This window comes from Mustela erminea, chromosome 6 (assembly GCF_009829155.1).
Source record: "Mustela erminea isolate mMusErm1 chromosome 6, mMusErm1.Pri, whole genome shotgun sequence".
NCBI classification, from domain to species: Eukaryota; Metazoa; Chordata; class Mammalia; order Carnivora; family Mustelidae; genus Mustela; species Mustela erminea.
Genome location: NC_045619.1, coordinates 75,546,754 through 75,570,346, shown reverse-complemented (window position 1 = coordinate 75,570,346; position 23,593 = coordinate 75,546,754). Strand labels below are relative to the sequence as shown.

Genomic DNA, 23,593 nt, shown 5'->3' with positions numbered 1-23,593 from the left:
GCTTTAATCTCCCTGTGTACATCAACAGCTTCTGAGATTTATAAGATGTTGTTTAAAATCTGCCTGGCATGTTTAGATCATGCTTGATGGCTCTGTAGATTTAGAGAAGCACACATTTTGAAAGAATTTTTTATCTGCTTAACTTGTAGATGAAGTTCTTGATTAGATTTTAATATAGTTTAATCAGTAGATGACATGTTCTTTAAAATAACCTAGATAGATGAATATCATGTGTTATTGAAAAAACCTCTTTATCATTGTTAAGTCACAGCTCCCATTTAATTGAGAAAACAGTAGAAGAACATTAGGAATGTCTTTGGGAAGTCTATTTTCACTAGTGATAAGAATGACTAAATTTTGTCTGCCTTACATTCAACATTCACAGGCATAACGTTTTCCATCAGTCTTTTGATAATTTTAACAATCTAGTCATAGTTTTATACTTTCTACAGACATATTTTATAAGCTACCAATTTGACTCTGTCATCATCTCTATAAGTTTTATACTTTCTACAGACATATTTTATAAGCTACCAATTTGACTCTGTCATCATCTCTATAAGCTAAAACTCAGAATAACAGACTACACGTTCAAAGACTCACCTACCTTTTGAATCATTTTCTTTCAAACTCTTTTTTGAAAGTAGCATATTTCAGTAGAAGCAGATCCCACATATTGTTTCTGGTTATAGTCCTTGTCAGCATTCACTGTCCTCCTTGCCAAGCCTATTGTACAAACTGGATAGATTTTCACGATAATCAGACTTATTGCCAGTCTTGGAAGTTTCAGGGTAGGACTGACAGGAGTGGCTCACCTATTTTTAAAATCCTACTAAAGTCCTGTGTTACTGAGGGATTCCCTTGTCAGGAGAACTCCCATGTTTTTGAGATAAGTTAAAGTCAAAATTATTGCTTTTTGGGTAATTTGCTTTGCATGTAAACATATAAAATGTATTTGTACAACTTCCACATTAAAATCTAAATCCAAAGTAATTATCAAGATGGATAAAATTCATTAATAGCTGTTTAAATGAGGAAAAATTTCTAGTACTAATCAAATTAAATAGGAAGAAACTTGAAGTGATGTTTTTACTTACTCGATATTGTTCCTCTTCAGGGCCTAAATTTTAGAAGTGAAGATTAATAGGTTTTCTGTAGATCACTAAGAGCAAGTTTTTGTCCTCAAAGTCTTAGTAGATACATAAGAATAATATATTTTACCAAATGTAGCTGTACATTGAATTTGCAGATATCCAGTGCAAATAGAAAAGTAGGGCATTCGCTATAAAGGAAATGTTTGCTATATTTCTTTTATTCACACTGTTGGTTTTCAGTTCAATCTCAGTGTCTTTACCTATTGACCTCTGTGTTCTTTCTCCTCATAATTCTAACTCTTTCACTGTAGGTCTGATGAAAGTGATTCCTCTCTGTCGGAGGTACACAGGTACTTTCTATCTTTCCTACATTCTGGCATTTCATTGATATTCTAAGATGCCTTCCTAGAAACTATCAGCATATCTCACTTTTGTATGCGTAACTTGTTGTAAACCATATAAACACACTAATATTTTTAAACATATTAATTTTAGTATGTTTTTGTCATACCTTTTAGACAAAGCAGTGGCAAACTTTTTTTTTGTATAATAGCACAGAAGGTTGTGATGTTTGTTTTCTATGAATCTTTTATCTGAAAGAAATTAAGTTTTATGAATATTGATTTCATTGTTCCTCAGTGATTAAATGTTTTTAATCCTTCAAAGTGTGGGAGGTAAATAAGGTATTTTTTGGTTGGTTTACTGATTATAAGTAAAAAGTTTATGGAAGGTTTTGTGAAAACCTGAAAAAAAGATAGGCTGGGGGGAAAAGATATTCTGATACCTAAAATATAAGAAGAAATAGAAAGTAAAGGAGTTTTTCTAAAACAATAAATATTTTCTACTGATAGATGCTGTTTTAAGAATAACAATGTTGAATTTTTTCATGTTCTGGGTTTTTTTTTTTTTTTTTTTGGACCCTTAATTTCTCTCTATCATTTCCTCTTTCCACTTATCATTTTGTCTCCTCTCTTTTTGCACTTGTTTCCCCTGTTTATGGCCATTTTGCCGATCATCAGTAGATCCTCCAGAAGGTAGGCAGAGGAAATTAATCTCATTTATAATATTACAAGATTTTACTGATTTGCATGGAAAAAAATAAACATTTTTTTTCCTTTAGACCAGTTTGTTGTACAACTTTGCAATATTGGACCTTAAACAATTTTTAAGTTGATTTCTGAATTTTAGAATGTGAACAGATTAATTTTAATATTGAAAGAAATACCATACATGTATGTTTTCAATTTCTGTATTTTAAAAATTGTCTTTGGTGTAAGGTAATCTCTATAAAATATTAGTCATAATGTGAATATTGGAGAGTATTTTTCAGTATCTTAGCAAAATGCTATATTTAATGTTGAGATTATTTTTCTTTAGAAGTCTGAATAATCAAGGATATTAAAATACATAAAAATGAAAAAGAGGTATCTCCCAGTGGCAATGCCTTACACAAGTCACTGGAGGCAAATATTCACTTAGTAATATTACAACCTTTGACGTCACAGACTATTATGTCTTAGACTGTTAACCTGAGTTTTTTTCTTTATGATCAGCTCGTTGGAATATATATGCATATTTTCTGTTTGAGAGGTAATGGTAGCAGTTGACTGTGTGTTAGATCACCCTCTTGAACATATGAAGCTAATTCTATGGCTTCGGTTCATAGATGTGACCTCACATCAACAGGATTTCAAAATGGAGATTCAGACTTTTGGGGGAGGTTTGGCTTCCATTTCGGTTTTAATTTGGTTAACTTCTTAGATTACAAACAATTACTGAGCACTAAGTTCAAGAATCTCCATTGACACTTATCTGCAAATACTACTTTGGACTTTGTAATTATATATCCAGTGATAATAATTTCTGATGTCACTTCTAGTGATGATGAACAACTTCCACATTTTGAAATCATTATAACTAGACCTTAAAGTTTGTTTGTTTTTTCAGTCCTGAGGTTAAATTTACATTTTTATTCATCAGTCCTCCTAGGCTCTGCCAGAATTAATCTTCTGGGATTAATTAATTGAATTAATCCACATACATTTTTTTGTGTGTATATGACTTTAAATATTCAGCCCTTAACCTGCTCTTGTATGCTCTCTCCAATGAATATTTTCTTATCAGCTCAGTAGGTTTACTTTCATCTTCTGCTCCTTATATGATGTAGTCTGTAGATCCTTCGTTCTGCTTCCTCTGCTTTGGAAAGTCTCCGGTTTTTCAGTGTTCCTAAAAGTCTAGCATCTAGAACTCAACCTCCTTCCAGATGTGGTCTTGGCAGAATATAGTAGTTCTATTACATTCTTTCTCTTGATATAGTTACTTCTATTGAACAAGTTATTGAAAGTGTTGGTAGAGGAACCATAAATTGTTGATTCATTGATCTTGTATTCAATTAAAAAATCTCTTTAGCTATTTATGTATTTATTTTGATTTATTTAAACTAAAATAAACACAGAAAACAATTCAGTCATTTCTCCTATCCCCTACCCTGCCACCCCTCACACCCCACCCCCCGGCAATTGCCAGTCTCTTCTCTGTGTCTGTGAGCTTTTTTTAAAAAAAGATTTTATTCATTTATTTGACAGAGATCACAGGTAGGCAGAGAGGCAGGCAGAGAGAGAGGAAGGGAAGCAGGCTCCCTGCTGAGCAGAGAGCCTGATGTGGGGCTCTATCCCAGGACCCTGAGATCATCTGAACCGAAGGCAGAGGCTTTAACCCACTAAGCCACTCAGGTGCCCTGTGAGCGTTTTTTAAATACATATTTTTTTAGATTGCACGTATAAAGGAGTTATATGGCATTTTTCTTTCTCTGTCTTATTTCACTTAGCATAAGGACCTCTTTAGCTTTTTAAATCTAGGCTACTACTTTTTTTTTTTTTTTAAAGATTTTATTTGTTTAGGGGTACCTGGGTGGCTCAGTGGGTTAAAGCCTTGTGATCTCTGTCTGTCAAATAAATAAATAAAATCTTAAAAAAAAAAAAGATTTTATTTGTCTATTTGAGAGAGAGAGCACACAAATAGAAGAGGCAAGCAGACTCTGGATTGAGCACAGAGCCCCACATGGGGCTCGATCCCAAGACCCTGGGATCATGACCTGAGCCAAAGGTAGATGCTTAGCCAACTGAGTCACCCAAGCACCCCTAAATCTAAGCTACTATTAAGTGTTTTCTTACTTGGAGCATTCTGTTCTATATTCTACATTTTAAATTTTATCTTTAAATTATATCCAGTGATTATTTTAGTGTTAAGTAGGTACTTAAAGTAAATAAATTTTGTTTGTTGTTTTCTTAGACAATGCAATACAGTATCTAGCTCTTTAACATATCAGTGTAGTAAATTTGCCATCTCTGTCTTTAGTGCTAGGGAAACATTCACTAGATATTGAAAATGTCCTTCCAGATTGACGGGAACATTGACTGCTTAGGTATGCCTCTTCAACCACTGATGGAACGTCCTTGCTATAACAGTTCTGTACTTACCTACCATATCCACAAGGATATCATTTGGAAAACTTATTGTATGGATATTTTTGAAGTTAACATGTAATGTGAATATGACATCCCCTTAATTTGCTATTAAGCCTACAAAGAACTTCCTCTGTGACATTAGTGTTATCTCTTAACTGCTGAACATTTATTTTTAAGTGTTTATAATGATTTGTTTAATACTTTCCTTTATGAGACTCCACAAGAAGTTTTACCCATCTATAATTTCTGAAATCCCCTATTTCCCTCTGCTTTTTAGAAATTTGCGTCTCCATGTTTTGTCCCCTTTATCAGTGTTAGTGACCCAACAATGATTTTTACGTCCACAATGGTATATCCTTTTAAAAATCTGTGATATAATGACTTAAAAACAAAAATACTTAAATTCATTGGATAACTCTCTATTGTCAGTTCTAACTTATCTTGGGCTTACATTTCTTCTTAATCATTTCTGCCCATTACATATTGAAGATTGTTCTTTTTCATTAAGAAGATAGAAGGGCCCCTGGTGGCTCAGTTGGTTAAACATCCAACTCTTGATTTGGGCTCAGATCATGATCTCAGGGTTGGGAGACTGAACCCCACGTTGGGCTCCACACTGGGCATAGAGCCTGCTTAAGATTATCCCTCTCCTCTCTGATTTGCCCCCCACCAAAGAATATAGAAATGTGTTTTTTTTAAATCCCTGTTATTTGTTTTGATATTATTGCCATCTGTCTTGTATATAGCAGACATGATTCAACATAACTTTTCTTCCTGCTGTGAGCAATGATACATGGTCTTAGTCTTCTGGACACAACTATTTCAATTCAGATCCTGTCTTAAATTCCTATATATTTCCATGTATGTAGTCTAATGGCATAAAGCAGAAATATTAAAAATATTTTAATATTAAAAATTAAATTAAATTTTAAAGTTAAAAATATTAAGCTTATGAGAAAGCTCTCTAAGGAGCCTCACTGTACTTTTAAAGTTTCTTTTTTTTTTAATCTTCTTTGAGACCGTTAGAGTTTTGTCTTTAATTTCTTGATAGTTTGGGGCTACTCTTGCTTTAGAATTTCTGTGTACGCTATCATTCCTATCTCTTTTCAAATTCATTTGAAATTTTTTTTTTCAGTATTTTAGGTGATATGTGTTGTACTTTTTCCAGAATGTTCTTTTTGACTTAGAGTCACATTCCAGCGTGACAAAGTGTCACACTTTCCAGTTGTCCATCATTTATCCTTTCTTATTTGTCAGAATTTACTATAATCAACTAGCTCCCAGTATTGCTACATTAAACTTTCGGGAGAAGGACTTGTTAGTGAGAAAGTCTCATGGACTGTGGGCTTTGCTCTTTGTAGAACGCACCTGTTGGCTGATGCCTGATTAGTTGATAGACTCCATCACTACTATTATGCTTTCACGTTTTGTCTCTGTGTCCTTTTCCTTTAAAAAGAGATAAGGGAGCAGTCTGAATTCTATTAATTACTTAGAAAGACTTTTTAAAGTCAGGGGGGAAATACAGTCAGTCCCATGATAGAGTTACTGAAGTAAGTCTTGTTCTTTCCCACATCTCAGGGGCATAATCAACCCATTTCCTGCTTCAAAAGGAATCAGAACTTCTCCACTGCAGTGTCTTCACATCGCTGAAGGGCACACAAAAGCTGTGCTCTGTGTGGATTCTACTGATGATCTTCTCTTCACTGGATCAAAAGGTGCCAGTAACTGCTTCATGGGGATAGTTAGCAGATTTTTTAAAAGATGATTACATTTTTAACAGGCTTTAAAAAAAACAGTCAAACTGCTTAAGACCCATAAGAACCTGATAGATAATCTGGTTCACCTCCTGAATTATATAAAATCATGACATAGTTGGGAAGAAAGTAAGACCTCTGTTGATGTTATATGAATAAAATGTTGGGAGGATACATCACCCTTCAGTAACTGAGTACTTAATGCATGCAGGGTGCTAAACTTAGAAATCCAGGTCATACAAAAATTGACAAAGGTCATTACAATGTACACCGTGGGTAAAGAGAATCAGATATAGCAACCACCATTTTTTGAGCACTTAACTATATGTCAGAGACTATGCTAAACACTATCCAGATTACATCTCATTTAATTCTTATGGTAACCCTAGGGAAATGCATGTCACATCCTAATTTTACAGATAAAGAAACTGAGGATTCGAGAAATGAAATAATGTTCCCAGGTAAACTTAGTAGTAAGTGGAAGAACCACGATTGGAAACCCATGTCTACTCATCTCCAAACCTGTGGTCTTAACCCTTTTGGTATAATTGCAGGCAACTAGAGATCAACTGTAAATACTTGAAGAATTAAGGACTAAGGACTAAGAGTTTTGGGGTTTCAGAAAAGTGAGCTGTTATGCCAGCCTGTGAGAAATAAGCAGGGCTTTCCCATGGAGATATTTAGGATGAATCTTATAGGATGGTTTGGATAGTGACAGGTAATGACTGACAACCAAGATAATGGAACAACATAAACAGAGACATAGAGCTTAAAGTGGGGTATGTTTGGAAACTAAATCCAATTGGATTGAAAAGTAGAATGCTGTTGACCTTCGACAGCATGGGGGTTAGGAGTGTGGACCCCTGCATAGTCGAAAATCTGTATATAGGGGCGACTGGGTAGCTTAGTTGGTTAAGCCTCTGCCTTCAGCTCAGGTCATGATCCCAGGGTTGTGGGATCAAGCCCCATATCTGACTCTCTGTTCAGCAGGAGCCTGCTTCTCCCTTTCCCTGTCACTTCCCTTGCTTGTACTCTGTCAAATAAATAAAATCTTAAAAAAAGAAAATCTGCATATAATTTTTGACTTCCCCAAAGCTGAACTAGAAATAGCTTTCCTGACAAAGTGAACTATTAATAGCCTTACCAATAATATAGTCCATTAACACATATCATATATGTTATAAGTATTACATACTGTGTTCTTATAATAAAGTAAGCTGGAGAAAAAATATTACTAAGAAAATCATAAGGAAGAAAAATACATTTTTAGTACTGTACGACTGTACTATATCAAAAAATTTGCATATAAGTAGACCCATCCAAACCCATGTTGTTCAAGGGTCAACTGTATTTTTAAGATAAGTGATGAGCAGTAGAGCTAGAAAGGTAGAAAGGTAGCATGTACAGAAATTTGGGGAGCTAGTGAAAGTTTTTTAGCATTGAGGGACATTAAAGGACTTGGTTTAATCAAGGAGCATTTATTGCTCATTGTATATAATGGAATATAACAGTCTAGCTAGAATATAGGATTTATGAATGACAAGCCATCCAATATCCAATTAAAGAATCTACACTGTGAAAATGTACTTTTTAAATTCAAATTACATTTATCTCCAGGATAATTATGTATTTGACATGTCAAAAAAACCCCAAAATAATTAGTTTATAATTATGTTTTGTGCTCAAAAATAAACTCCATCAATCAGTGACACTGGAAAAGAAAAGGGTAAGTGTGGAGTGCTTTGAGGAGATAGGAGTAATCAAAGCAGAATATTTCAAAGAGGCTGATTTGGGAATGCCATTTTAAATCTAGAGGCAATTTGAGGCAAGATTCTTGTGGTACAACTATTATTAAATTTTATATCATTTTTTTAAAATACCACATAATACATATACCAGACATCCTTGGCTTTCATTCAATCATTTATATGTACTTTACCCTTGAACCTGAAGCAGAGGGTCAAGGGTGGAGGTAGGATGTCTGTTCCAGGTTAGTGGAATAATTACTTTTTTCTTATTTCATTTCATTTTCATAGGAGAAAAACTGTTTACATAATTTTTATTGTTAAGAGAACCTAATGTAGTTCATATTGATAGTATTTTTCTTTTCTTGTTTGTTGTAGATCGTACTTGTAAAGTATGGAATCTGGTGACTGGGCAGGAGATAATGTCATTGGGGGGTCATCCCAACAACGTTGTGTCTGTAAAATACTGTAATTATACAAGTTTGGTCTTCACTGTGTCCACATCTTATATTAAGGTGTGGGATATCAGAGATTCGGCAAAGTGCATTCGAACACTGACGTAAGTAATTTAAAGACAAATAGCATAAGGGACAAATAGTTCATATGTACAACATATATGAAAAGTTAGGACTGTGAATGTACTTTTATTTATTTATACCTGTCTGCTTCCAAAAGGATGATGTTAAAGTAAGAATGTGGATAATATAAGGGGGAGAAACTATTGAGAAAATATAAGAGCCTGGTAGAAATGTAAGGAGGAGGGAAGATGGGGGAAGAGTAGGAGACCTCGATCTATCTGGTCCCTTGAATTTAGCTAGGTATCTATCAAGTCATTCTGAACACCTGTGAATTCAACCTGAGATCTAAGAAAAGAATTGCAGCAATTCTACAAATAGAAAAGCAACCACTTTTTGCAAGGTAGGAGGTGTGGAGAAGTGAATCTGAGGGGAAATATCAGAAGATAAACCACAGTGAGCCTCCATAAACCAGCTACAGGGCACACAAAGTCAGAATATTTAGAAGTCTGCTTCCCTGAGTGATGTCCTAGCCCAAAAGATGCTCAGGTGGTGAAGTTGGGCAGAATCCTATGTGGGACAGTGTGGTCTCAGGATCCCTGGGGTCATAGAAAGAGTGAAGGTGCCTGAGTTGGCAGAATTTCCATGCACTGCGGCAGAGAAGCTAGCAACAGTGGGGAAGCCCAGGAGCAGGCTTTCCACTGAGTTTGCCATAAACTGCGAACCACAGCACAATCGAGTGACCACTCTTCTAGAAGGGGCCCTGCAAGTGGCAGAAACTGAGTGACCCTCCTTTTTCCCCTAGGAGGACCTATGAGGGTATGCAACACAGAAACCTGCAGAGTTTGATGCACACAAAAGTGACTGACTGCTTTTCTCTGAGGGTTCACTGACAAGTGGGGGGCCATGATCTTTCAGCTTCAGGGACTGGAGATCAGGGTCCTGCCATTTTTATTTTCATCTGCTAAAGTGGTACAGAAAGCTGTCAGAGAACAAAAGACACATAGAGCAGCCTGAAGCAGCTTACACTGAGCCCAGACCCCTGGCCAGGGTGGTGCAACTCTGCCCAGGCAAAGACACCTGAGAAGCAATGCAGCAGGCCCCTCCCCCAGAAGACTAGCAGGAACAACAGGCTAAAAACAAGTTTATGGATCACACAGAACTGGAAAACTTTAGTACTAGGGGAAAATAGTATTTAGAATTCGAGGTCTTTGAACTTGGCCACAACAAATTTTTGCAAGACTCATCTCTAAAGGCAAGGGAATCAAAAGCAAAAATGAACTATTGGGACTTCAACAAGATAAAAAGCTTCTGCACAGCAAAGGAAATAGTCAACAAAAAAAAGTCAGCCTACAGAATGAAAGAAGATATTTGCAAATGACATACCAGATAAAGGCTAGTATCTAAGATCTGTAAAGAACTTACCAAACTCAACACCCCAAAAACCAATAATCCAGTGAAGAAATGGCCAGAAGACATGAACAAACATTTCTATAAAGAAGATATACAAATGGCCAACAAACACAGGAAAAATTGATCAACATCACTTGGCATTAGGGAAATACAAGTCAAAACCACAATAAGATACTACCTCACACCAGTCAGAAAGGCTATAATTAACAAATCAGGAAACAACCAATGTTGGTGAGGATGCAAAAAAAGGGGAACCCTCCTTTACTGTCGGTGGGAATGCAAGCTAGTGCAGCCGCTCTGGAAGACAGTATGGAGGTTCCTCAAGATGTTAAAAATAGAACTATCCTATGACCCAGCAATTGTACTACTGGGTATTTACCCTAATGATACAAATGTAATGATCTGAAGGGGCACATACACTCCAGTGTTTATAGCAGCAATGTCCACAATAGCCAAACTATGGAAAGAATTGAGATGTCCATTGACACATGAATGGATAAAGAAGATGTGGTCCATGTATATGATGCAATATTGTCAGCCATCAGAAAGGATGAATACTTACCATTTACATAGACATGGGTGGAACTAGATAGTATTATGCTGAGCAAAATAGGTCAGTCAAAGAAAGACAGTTATCATATGGTTTCACTCATGTGGAATATAAGATATAAGAAACAGTGCAGAGGATCATAGGGGAAGTGAGGGCCAACTGAATGCGAAGTGATAGGGAGACAAACCATGAGAGACTCTTAACTGTAGGAAATAAACTGAGGGTTGCTGGAGGCAGGGGGTGGGGGGAGAGATGGGATAATTGGGTGACGGGCATTAAGGAGGGCATGTGATGTGATGAACGCTGGGTGTTGAATGCAACTGATGAATTATTGACCTCTACATCTAAAACTAATAATGTAACATATGTTGGCTAATTGAATTTAAATAAAAAAGAGAGCCTGGTATTAAGTAGGAAAGAATGAATTATATTTGGTCTGTGACTAAGTGTACATTTCATATTTCCTCCCTCCTAAGTACTAAGGTATTACAGATTCATAGTATTTATTACTTGATGTAGTTAAATGATTTACATTTCTTGTTTCAAATGAATACCAGTCCTTGGAAAAATGGCTAATATCACCATAGTAGACAGTTAAGAAGTACGTGTAGCCTTTAATTAGCAGGTATTGAATAATTGAGAGTTTTTGTTTGTTTGTTTTAGGACCTACTGCTTTTGTGTGAACACCAGTTTCATAACTGTGGGTTAGGTTGGACAATTGGAGGATGAGTTGGTCTTCTGTGTTATCATATATGTCTTTTAAATATAGAGAAAATAATGATTCTTCTTGCTATAAGATGTATAAACTGTTTTACATAATTAAAACAGGTGAACTCTTGTTCTAAATAAGCAAAGGGAACATAGGAAAGATTATGTTTTATAATTCATAGAGTAAGGATTATTAACATAAGTCCTAGTTTGTATTTTGAGAACTACTCATTATTTACTGTACTGAATATAAGTCTCTTAATGGAAATTTTATAGAAAAAGGAACACTATATCTTAAAAATCTGCCAGTCCAGCTGACTCACTGAAGTCAAATTTAAAATAATTAATTATAACTTGATATTTTGGATGTTAACTGAAAAAATGTTTCAAATTTTAAGAATGTATTTATCACTTAGAATTTATTCGAGGAAATAGAAATAAGTTATGTTTAAGTCTCTAACACATGGTAAATACTCCATGTATGACTGAGTTAGAGTAAACTAAAACTGAAAATGCCTTGAAAAATCCTCAGTGTCTTTAATTCAAAGGGCAATTCTTATGGACAAAAAGGGGTATTGGAAGGCCTGGCTCCTCAGGGGGCTTCTGGAAGCTGCAGAAAAAAGAATTACCTTTGTAGCACTCTATCATTTGTTGAGTCTTTTTTTTTTTTTTTTTTTTAAGTGTTTGACATTTAATGTTTTTGAATGATGTTCTGGTCATCCCTAACTCAGGGCCTGGAATTCCTAGCGTTATATGAGACTTACAAATTAAGAATTTTAAGCCACATCATCTTGTTTTAGTCATTCATTTATTCAGTTCCTCATTAAATGTGTTTATAAGTGCCAGGTATGTGTGTGTGAGGTTCTGTGTTCCTGTTCTGTGTATGGTTGACATAGTGACCAAAGGACACAGAGCTTGTTGTGCCTACAGCCAGTTTCCTAGGAATTCAAGGAACCCTAAGCTGAACTCTTGCCAGTTTCCTAGGAATTCAAGGAACCCTAAGCTGAACTCTTGCCCAGAAATGTGACTTTTTCCCTTTGTTTTGTCTCTGTTAAGATCTTCAGGTCAAGTTACTCTTGGAGATGCCTGTTCTGCAAGTACCAGCCGGACAGTAGCTATTCCTTCTGGAGAAAACCAGATAAATCAAATTGCTCTAAACCCAACTGGCACTTTCCTCTATGCAGCTTCTGGAAATGCTGTCAGAATGTGGGATCTTAAAAGGTAGAATTTTTAAGGAAATAATACATTGGTGAATATGAAGTCTAATTCTTATAACCCCAGAAGTTAATATAAAATCATAGGCTTTTCTCTTTGGCCCAATACCCTTAAATATCTCTTCTGTCCTCATTAGCAAGCTCACAATTTTCCTTTCTTTTAATCTCCATTGATTTAAAAAAAAAAAAAGTATATGAGGGAAAATAGCCTTTCTTAATAATTGTCTACAATTTGTGTTCTTTATTAGGAAGAGATCAAGATTCTCATTCTAGTTCTACCAGGACCTTTGAAAGAGTTATTTTGGGGGCAGCATCACTTAAACATCTTGTATGTCAGAATTTTTAGTTTATAAATCTAATTTTAAAAATTTGGGCATAAATCCTTATAGGGTTTTTGTGAATATAAAATAAATAGAAAAGATAAAGTATTAAGATCAAAATGGGTAAAAAAATGATAAGTTGAAATTTAAAGCATTACATCTCTGATTTTGTTTTTATTTGCCATGAAATATGGGCTTTTATCTTTCAGTTGAGTGTTTTTTTAGCTTCTTTTCTAGTTCTTAAAATTTTGGTAGTAAGGGAATATTTATTTATTAGTTAAGTATTTTTTCATCATCAATTCTGGGAGGGAGTGCACCAAGACCGTGGTGGGTGCTGGGAATAAAGTCTGAGCAAGACAAATGTGGTATCTACTTTCTTAGGGCTCCTGTTGTAATGGAGGATAATGGTCACTAAACAGGCAATTACAGGATATTGAGTGACGGATATTTTGGAAACTGAAAATAACTAGTTATAACTTGTAACATTTTAACACATGACTGAGAAGGTTTAATAGAGAAAATATACAAGTAAATAGATGAGAGAGAAAGAGAAGAAACATAGTCCTGAGTACTCCTCTTTAGAAATAGAATGTAGAAAATTGAACACAGTGCTTGTTTAAGAAAATGAGAAAACAGGTGAGTACTTGGTTCATTCCTGAAGGTGTTAAAACTTGACTCATGGAGCACCATGGAGGAAGACCCTCAAAGTCCTGACATGAGGCAGAAAAGATACCAGCTTTTGAAAATATTTACACTTTCTATTTTTGCTGAAAAGTTAGCTCTTTTGAAACCTGCTTGATTTCAGCAACATGATTACATGTATATTTATTGTAACAAAGTAACTAAGAGAATAGTCTTCAAAAAACTAACATTTTACAAGTTAAATATATCTGTATATTCTAGCAGCTTGATTGAGGTCGGACTGTGAGACAAAGGTTCATTGTAACCCCCTGACAATTGTTGTCATACATTTTTCTACCAGTTAGCTATATATCCTGATCATTTTCAATCTTTATGATAACTGATGAAATAGACCGCCTACTTTCTGATACACATATACACATATTTGTATATGTAGGTGTATATATGAGTGTGTGTACATATGTATATTATGGGTGTACATACATGTGTATGTGTATATGTGAGAATACATGTGTTTTTTATAAAGTAATCCTTTTCCATGTTATTATTGATTGTATAGTTACATAAGTGATAACAGTTGTTGTAATCAAATTCCAAATTGGACCTCGGTCATATATTTATAACATATTTGGACATTTAAGAGATTAAGGTTTACCTTGACTGGGTTGGATTTAAAATTAGTCTTTAGCAAGTTTCGCTGCATTTTTGTTTACTGTCTGAATGACATTAGTCACTTTGGACTAACTTATTTAGGACTCCTCACACTTCAATCATAGAATAGGTTAGTTTGTCATTTTTGGACTGAATTTAAGGAGAGTTGCAAAGAGGTGGAGCTAAAGTAAAAAAGAAAATTAGTCAACAGTTTCATCAAAGAATATAGGTCATTTATGTGGAGGCTTAGCCTCAGCACATTAAGAAATATTTTCAAACAAAATTATTTTCTTTCTTTTTAAAGGTTTCAGTCTACAGGAAAGTTAACAGGACACCTAGGCCCTGTTATGTGCCTTACCGTAGATCAGATTTCTAACGGACAAGATCTAATCGTCACTGGCTCCAAGGATCATTACATCAAAGTGTGTATGACAGAGTTGAAGTATATCCTCTTATTAAGTGATAGTTTTGAAGTATTCAGATGCACCTGGAACCCTTTTCTTTTAATCAGTTTTCTTTTTTTCCATTTCTGTCCTTTACTTTTTCTTGGTGATCTTTTCCTCACTCATAGTTTCTGATTTTATTTGTTTTATTATTCAATCATGTATTCTCATTTTTCATAGAAGATAGGGATTTTAAAGATCTTTGTCTCAGTCATTCAACTAATACATAAGTCTCACTGTCACCATCTTTTATAACTGATTTTATTATGGTCTTTGGATCTTATGAAATTAGCAGATAAGGGAAGATGCACAGTTGGTTCTGGAAATGTTAAATTTGAGATACTAAGTAATAGAAGTCATCCTCATGTATGCGAGTAGGCCATTTGAAAGGCAAGTCTAGAGCTCAGTGTAAGTTATGACTAGACATGCAGGTTTGGGAGCCATTCGATTAGAAGCAGATGGTCAAGGGGTTAGAATAGCTGACATGGCCAAGGGAGAGAGAGGTTGCCAGGACTCAGCCTTGGGAATTCCTGTAAGAACCAGTTTAGGAATAAAAAGAGGACACAGTAACAGAGATAGGAAGAGAATAAATACTCTTTATAGAATCTGAGATTAAGAGATGAAAAATGGGTTGGGTACATGAAAACATAATGGTTAAGGGAAAAGGATTTTGTATTTGGTAGACTTGGGGTATGCCTGTCTGCTTAGGAAGCAGGCCCAGGTGGAGAGGGAAAGTGTGAAGAAGGAAGTGGTGGTAATTGATGAAGGTGGTTAGAACAGTTAGAGCCACATCAGTGATGTGAACCTTTCGGGAAGCAGTAAGCACACTTTAGCATTCAAAAAGAAAGGAAGGGTAAGAGAATGTTTGAAGGTAAAAGGAAACTTTTGGAATGGAGGGAAGAGTCCAAAAAGTTTATTTTTGATCATGCTAACCTTTCCAAGAAATCACAAGTTCACCCACTAAAAGAGATGAGGGCAACTGAGGGGGGTGGGAGGTTTTTGTTTGTTTGTTTGTTTTTAAGATTTTTATTTATTTGACAGAGAGAGAGATCGCAAGTAGGCAGAGAGGCAGACAGAGAGGGGGTAGGAAACAGGCTTGCCATTGAGCAGGGAGCCCGATGCGGGGCTCGATCCCAGGACCCCGAGACCATGACCCAGAGGCCCAACCCACTGAGCCACCCAGGCACCTGGGTGGGAGGTTTTGAATAGCACCTTGGGGAAATTTGAGATGACCACTGGGATTGCAGAGCTAGCTAACAGTGTTTAAATAATAGTTGTATCATTTTTGTGACTTCCAAGTGGATTGATTCATAGTATTTGTATTACTGAGCAGATATCATTTGTACACTCAGACGTGAAAAAATTGGTTGCTTTTCTTAAAAGCCTACAGACCCATAAGTATGTGACATGTAAGCAAAAGTAATGTGAATATAGGACCTGGGTTCATCCTGAGCCATTCGTACCAGATTAATTTAATTAATTTAGTAAAAAAATTAATTTAGTAAAACAAAACAAGTCACATCTGGTTAATATACATGTGTATGTGTTTCTGGTATGAAACATATAGGTGTGTATTTTTAAGTTAAATAGGATGTCTGCTTTCTCTCTGTTTCTTTTTTAGATGTTTGATGTAACTGAAGGGGCTCTGGGAACTGTGAGTCCCACCCACAATTTTGAGCCCCCTCATTATGATGGCATTGAAGCACTGACCATACAAGGGGATAACCTATTTAGTGGATCCAGAGATAATGGAATCAAGAAATGGGACCTAGCTCAAAAAGACCTTCTACAGGTAATGTAAAGCCTTTCACAGGATGGAGTGGGTACTTCAAAGCCACCAGTAGTCTATGTAAGAACCTGAAGAACCCCTTAAAGAATGTTTTGTCTTCAGTCACCAGAGTTACTAATTATGAGAAGGGCAACATTCAATATTTAATAATATCTTCTAGATAAAAATAGATGAAAACAAAATGAACAAGTAGCATGCATATTAATAGAACACACTTGGCAATAGATGCATTTATTGTATTCAGAATCTTTTATATACATTCCTGGCTGTGACTTTTTATACTATTCATTTAAATATATTTACACTCAAGTATTGTCATTTAGTTTGAGCTTATAATTACTGTTCACTCATTATGAAGTATATGTTAGCTCTGGTCTTCTCCAAAAAGCCTCAAACCTCCATGTTTTCTATCAAAGGTTGAAAGCAGGGATTTTATGAGGCATTCTTTATAGTTTACATACCAGGTTATACTTTTCAAACTTGTTGATTTAAATTCATTTTGGATAAAGGTGAGATAGTTAACTCCCAAGGAGAAAATGTGATGTGAAAAATTCTGTATGCTTTCTGCATCTTTTAGATCTGTAAGATTTTTAACATTATAGGTCTCCAATATTGATAACTCTGATAATAACTGAGGCAAATTGGAAGCAAACTGCAGGTTTATTTCTTTAAATCGCTAAGAATGATTGCATAGAAAATAATCTTTATAGTTTCCAGGCCATTCAGTGTTCCAGATATTGTTTTGTCGACAAAAATGTTCTGTAACTTACTTTGGTGTGAAAATGTCATTTTGGAAGGCTCCTCTTAAGCTGCTGATTTCTTATTTTCTCTCAGCAAGTTCCAAATGCACATAAGGATTGGGTCTGTGCCCTAGGAGTGGTACCAGGGCACCCGGTTCTGCTCAGTGGCTGCAGAGGGGGCATTCTGAAGCTTTGGAACGTGGATACTTTTGTGCCAGTTGGAGAAATGAAGGGTCATGATAGTCCTATCAATGCCATATGTGTTAATTCCACCCACATTTTTACTGCAGCCGAGTAAGTTTTTCCATGTGATTTTTCTCTGTATTGGTTGTTTGTGTTCAGATTTAATAAATATTATAAGTTGTAAATGTCTGGAAACAGAATATATAAAACCCTTCTTTTATTACAGTCATTCTATTTATGATCTCTTATTTATATTTTCTGTTGTACACTTTGGGCACTGAGTTTAATCTCCAGAATACATGAGACTAGTGTTACTTCTGTATTAGCACTCTGCTTATCCTAGAAACTCCGCAGCCAGATCTTCCCCTGGTGATTCTAATTTAAAAAAAAAATATATATATATATATATATATAAAATTTTTAAAGGGTTTCTTTCCAGAAAGACTGAACTTGCCATTCTTTACACTTAGAATAAATCATTTTAAAAAAATCTCTTTGTTCCTCTTCTACCTCTCTGTAAAGTACAGTTGACATCTGGACCATGCATGCTTAGGGGCACTGACCCTTGAATAGTCAAAAACTCCAGATATAAATTTGACTCCCCCCAAATTAAACTGCTAATAGCTTACTGTTGACTGGAAGCCTTACTGGTAATATACTTAGTCAATTAGCACATATTTTGTATGTTATATATTTTATATCCTATTTTCTTATAATAAGGGAATCTAGAGGAAAGAAAATGTTATTAAGAAAATCATAAGGAAGAGAAAATACATTTACAGTGCTGTGCTGTTTATTGAAAAAATCCATGGGAAAGTGGACCCTCGTAGTTCAAACCCATGTTGTTCAAGGGTCAGCTGTATAGATTGTTAAGTAATAACTTAACAATAATAATATCTGCTGCTTCTTTTAGGGAGGCTGGATTGATGGATTCATTTGCTTATTTTTTCATTCATGATGCGTCTCCAATATGTCAGGCACTGTTCCAGACTCTTGGGAAGAGCTGTGAACAAAATAGATCAGGCCCCTCCACCCCCATTTCATTCTAAGGAAAAGGAAAAAAAATAAGTAAAATAGATTACATAGTGATAGGTGCTGTAGAATATGTGCTGCTGAAGCGAGCACATGATAGGTGCTGTAGAGAAAAAGAAAGCAGAGACCAGGGAAGAGACTATCATGGGGAGGAGGTCACACAGTAAGGTGGTTGATGAGGGCCTCACTGAAGAAGTGATGTTTAAGACACTTGAAGGAAGTGGAGACATGTTGTGACCATAAAATGACACAATGTGTATATAAGTAAGTTGGCAAGGAAAGGATATATACCCTAATGTGAGGTGTTAGTCTCATTCAAATAAAATATGTCTCATGAGAATCTATCTTGAAAATCTCCTTTTGTCATTTTTACATTTAATTTAATCAGAGCACATTCTTGATTCATCTATCCTAAATGCATGATTACCCTGACTTTATTTTGAAACCTCTGCTATATTTCTGTGATATCTCTTATTATTCGTGCTATTTTCATTGAATCCCTCTTTTTGCTGAGATTTACTTTCCGTATCTCGTACTTTCTCTTTTCACTTAGATTTTTACTATTGCATACCTCAAAGCTGATTTATTTTTGTGTTTTTCTAAAGTGCTTACCTTTGGTGCTTCATTGATGTAATTTCTAAGATAATATTACTTTCTTAAGACTCACCACTTTTGTTTATTCTCTTGGAAACTTGCTGTGTCCTTGGTAATTTACTGGCAATAACTTAATACCCCTCAAAGCTGTGGAACACTCAATATAAGACTCAAAGTATTGAATGTCACTGAGATCTGGTGGGTGAATTATGATATTACTGTAATACCTCTCTTCCACAGTGTAGTCTTATTTTTGAAGAACTGAACTTTTTCTCATTTTACCCATGGTGCACCAGATGCAAATGTATTTACTATGTAACTTAAAAATCAGGAAAATGGCCAATAAAATCAGAAGGCTATTTTCATTTATTTGACAGAGATCACAAGTAGGCAGAGAGACAGGCTGGGGGTGGGGGCAGGCTCCCCTCTGAGCAGAGAGCCCAATGTGGGGCTCGATCCCAGACCCTGAGATCCTGACCTGAGCTGAAGGCAGAGGCTTAACCCACTGAGACACCCAGGCGCCCCAAGAAGGCTATTTTCAAACTAGTTCCACTTACTTATTTGTCATTTAGCACACTTGCATGGTGCTTATTTGCTTATTTGCAAATAAGCTTATTTGCTTATTTGCCAAGCATTGTTCTAAGTGCTTTCCAGGCACTGTCTTCTCTTGTTAGAGTGTATAATCTACAATGGAGGAAGGTTTTGTTATTTGTTTGTTTGTTTGTTTGTTTTTAAATTGTCTTGAGCACCTGAATAGTCCTGGAACACAGCAAGTTCTTGGTAGACATTTGTTGATTGGATGGTTGAATAAAGGAGTGGGTAGACGAGCAGGTGGATGAATGAACATATCCCCTTGCTGTTATCAGTGTCCATATGCTGTGCGGGTTGGGGAGAAGATTACTACTTTTCCCCAGTTTTACTGAGATATAATTGACAGATAGTATTGTGGAAGTTACAGATACACAGCATAATGATTTGACTTACATATATTGTGAAATGATTACCACAATAAGTTTAGTTAACATCTGTCATCTCATATAGATACAAAAAAAAGAAAAAAAGCTTTCTTGTTTGCTTGTGATAGGAGCTCTTAGGGACAACAGAGATTACTGGTTAGAGACTAAAAAGCCTAGATTCTAGACTCACCTCTGCCCTTTAGTATGTTACACTGGACACGTAACTAAACTCTATCCTTGAAATGGACTGCATAAAAAGTGCCTTTTAGCTATGAAATTCTATGGAAACTCCTGGCTTTGAGTTTATTAGATAATTGGAGAAAAGTAACACTCCCTTAAAGCTATGAGAGACACAGTAAGAAATATGATGGTTTAATAACCACTCCCCAGTACCCACATGCTGGGTGAACAAAAACAAGTTTTCTCAGAAACACTTTAAATCTTCGTGTTCCATTCTAGTGGAGTATCAGTTCACTTCTCAGCAGCCCAGTGCTTTTCCTGGGGGCTTAGGCTGATTTCACCCGAGCGTAACTCTTCCTGACTTGTTGCCAGACTCACCAACTCCCTGGAACCCCTGCCCCGATCTCTTCCCTTCCCAGAAGCCTCACTATAACCTTACTGTGGGCTTTTGTGCCTGAAGATCTCTGATCGACAATGTTTCATGTGCTGTTTTTTGAAATAATGAGTGCAGATTCAGTGTAGTGATTAAGAGATGGAGCCAAAGAACCGGACTGCCTAGGTTGAAATCTTGGTTCTATCACATATTTTGTGATACTGAGCAAGTCATTAACCTCTTTGATCTCACTTTGCTCATCCATACAAAGGGAAAATAGCATTATCTATCTCTATGGTAGTTAAAGAGAATTGAATGTATTTCTATTTAAAGGGCACTTAGTAACAGTGCCTGCCATATAGTAAGCCCTTGACAATATGAACTATTTTTAATATCATTATTAAGGGTATCTGTTTGATATATGTATATTATCTGTTTGATTAGATGTATATTTTTGCTTACATCTATTGAAGTCCTCTTCAGAAAATGTTTTCACAGTAAATAATGCTAAGAGCTATTTCTTTGTCTTTCTGCCTCTTTTCACATGTTCGTTTTTAATTTGTTTTGTAGTGATCGAACTGTGAGAATTTGGAAGGCTCGCAGTTCGCAAGATGGCCAGATTTCTGACCTAGGAGATCTGGGGGAAGATATTGCCAGTAATTAAACATGAATGAAGATAGTCATAAACAGAATACTGTGATAATAGTCTGTATGTTCGTTATGAAATGGTGCCCTGTATTTATTAAGCAAAATCTTATGAATGGGATTAACTGGAAAATATATCTGGATCCAACTGCTGAATATAAATGGTATTCTAATAAAATTGTGTACTAGCCTATGTGCTTAATTTTAATATCTGCCAATACGTATATATCCTTCAATTGGTATACTGCTTGATTCACTCTTTTATTGTGGCTGGATTTTCGTGCCTGGCTATAAAAAACACCTTAAAATTATTTGAATTAAAAGATACCTGCTTTTGTGAGAGTCAGAAAACACCTGGAATACAATGCAAGCCATTGGTAACTCATCGTATAGTCTGTTCAGATGATTTATATATTTAAACATATTGGGAATGTTAGTCAAATTGTGGTCCATTTGTCTGGTATTTATATCAGTCTATAGAAGCTTTCTAAATTCCAAAGTTCTTTTAATAGAATGGGAAAAAAATAAGATAGGAGAATATTATTGATGATTTTTCCTAAGGTGGAATTGACCTTCATCTATTAACAAAGAGTGTTAAACAGTTTATGTTAAATGTTGATGTTTACTTGTATTGACCAAAGTTTTACAGCTGTGCTATATTCTGTGCTCAGGACTAAAATGCTGTCAAACTGTTTTATTAGTGCTGTGCATACATTCTGTCATGGGAAACATTTTTGATGTCCTAACAGAAATATATTTTGATCTATTTTCCTATGGAGTTGTTTCTATTATCACCTCTTAATTTCATTTTTATTTAATAGTAGTATTTCCTTCCCTTTTATCTAATTTTTTTATATGCTGCTAAATATATTTTAAATATACTATGTTTGCAAACCTTGGTAGTTATGATAAGAACTATATCATTTGCCGTGGGAAAAGCTATGTAAATAAGTAGATTGTAAAAAGAGAATGTCTTACATTGTAACTGTATGAATTTTTAACTGCTGTAGATTGGATTTTGCAAAAGGATGTATGATTTATCTGTCTGCTCAGAATATTAATTTGTAAATTCTGCAAGTTTAATTTTTATGTAGATTGTATAACATTTGAATATATTGTCTTGTGATTTTTTTCCCCTGAGTACATTTGCTTGTAAATGAAAGCTTAGCGACTGCTTCAATAAATGTGTTGCTCTCAATTGTTTTCATTCTCTTGTTGTTTTTCTAATTGTATGAAAATGACTAATGTTTGTTAAGCTTTATCTGTGTGTGATATAAGGAAAGTTTTTTTTTTTGTTATCCAGCACTTCATATACATTCCCTTTTTTGCTCACTAGACATGAAATACTCTTGAGTAGTTTGAATCATAACCTAATCTTGATGAACCAAAGAAACTCACTTAGGGAATTAAATGAAACCTGTAATTTATGCATTTGCACATAGGTGGTAAAACAAAAATTATCCCTACAAATGTTAGGACAATAGAGACCTTGGTTACAGAAGAATAGAGGGGTGGTGATTGACAGATGTTGGGAGGTGGTGAGTTTAGAGTGTAGAGGAGGTGTGGCCATGCTTCTGGGTCCTAGTAATGAGGTTTTTGAATATAGATGAGGTTCAGTGGGATGGGTCCAGAGCCGATGACCAAGAAAGAATTCTTTTTTTTTTTTTTAAAGATTTTTTTTAATTTTATTTATTTGACAGAGAGAGATCACAAGTAGGCAGAGAGGCAGGCAGAGAGAGAGAAAGAGGAGGAAGCAGGCTCCCTGCTGAGCAGAGAGCCCAATGCGGGACTCGATCCCAGGACCCTGAGATCATGACCTGAGCCGAAGGCAGCGGCTTAACCCACTGAGCCACCCAGGCGCCCAACCAAGAAAGAATTCTTGACTCATCTTTGGTGCAGAATAGTGGTTTATTAAAGCATGGGGACAGGACCCAGGGGCAGAAAGAGCTGCTGCCCCAGGGTTGTGAGGGGTGGCAGGTTTTGTAGGATGGAGTTGGGGGAGGTAAGGAAAAAGGGAGGTTTCAAAAGAACTTTCATATGCTAAAGAGGACTTACAAGATACTGGATGCCTTGAGGCCTTGACATTGTCAAGGCCTTGTCATTTTCTCTAGCAAGGATTTAACATTAAGATAGTTGGGAGATTCCTAAACAATGTCACAATATGTCCCACCCAGGAGTGGGGGTGGAGGAAGGTTGCAGGATGTTAGCTGTTATTATGTCCACAGCCAGCCTTCTGTTTCCTCATCACTAGGAATGTTCTAGTTCTCCACCTGGTCCTAAGTTCATAATTCCTCTTACTTTATGTGTGCTTTATTTCACAATGAAATATGTATTTCTTTAATTTTAAAGAAGGGATTTTCCTGTAAAGAGGAATTTAGCTGTTTTTAATTTTGCCTCCTTTCCTGGAGGAAAATACTATGACAAGACCCGAGAGACTTCTTTTTTTTAAAGATTTTGTTTATTTGACAGAGATCACAAGTAGACAGGCAGGCAGAGAGAGAGAGAGAGAGGGAAGCAGGCTCCTTGCTGAGCAGAGAGCCCAACTCGGGGCTTGATCCCAGGACCCTGAGATCATGACCTGAGCC

At 35.8% G+C, this 23,593-nt stretch overlaps 1 protein-coding gene across 11 annotated transcripts in view; it reads left to right on the top strand.

Moving 5' to 3' along the window:
• KIF21A (kinesin family member 21A) overlaps positions 1 to 22,211 on the top strand; it is a 151,198-nt gene extending 128,987 nt beyond the window's left edge. For 4 of the 11 annotated variants that reach the window (XM_032347744.1, XM_032347740.1, XM_032347739.1 and 1 more), the window contains 9 exons: positions 1,406 to 1,444; positions 2,114 to 2,128; positions 6,140 to 6,276; positions 8,439 to 8,619; positions 12,303 to 12,467; positions 14,378 to 14,495; positions 16,138 to 16,308; positions 17,140 to 17,339; positions 20,934 to 22,211. In XM_032347744.1, coding sequence (XP_032203635.1) covers positions 1,406 to 1,444; positions 2,114 to 2,128; positions 6,140 to 6,276; positions 8,439 to 8,619; positions 12,303 to 12,467; positions 14,378 to 14,495; positions 16,138 to 16,308; positions 17,140 to 17,339; positions 20,934 to 21,027 — 1,120 coding nt within the window. In that variant the 3' untranslated portion in view covers positions 21,028 to 22,211. The remainder of the gene's footprint in view (positions 1 to 1,405; positions 1,445 to 2,113; positions 2,129 to 6,139; positions 6,277 to 8,438; positions 8,620 to 12,302; positions 12,468 to 14,377; positions 14,496 to 16,137; positions 16,309 to 17,139; positions 17,340 to 20,933) is intronic. The other 7 variants (XM_032347746.1, XM_032347748.1, XM_032347747.1 and 4 more) reach the window with 2 other exon arrangements.
• The last annotated feature ends 1,382 nt before the right edge of the window (positions 22,212 to 23,593 follow it).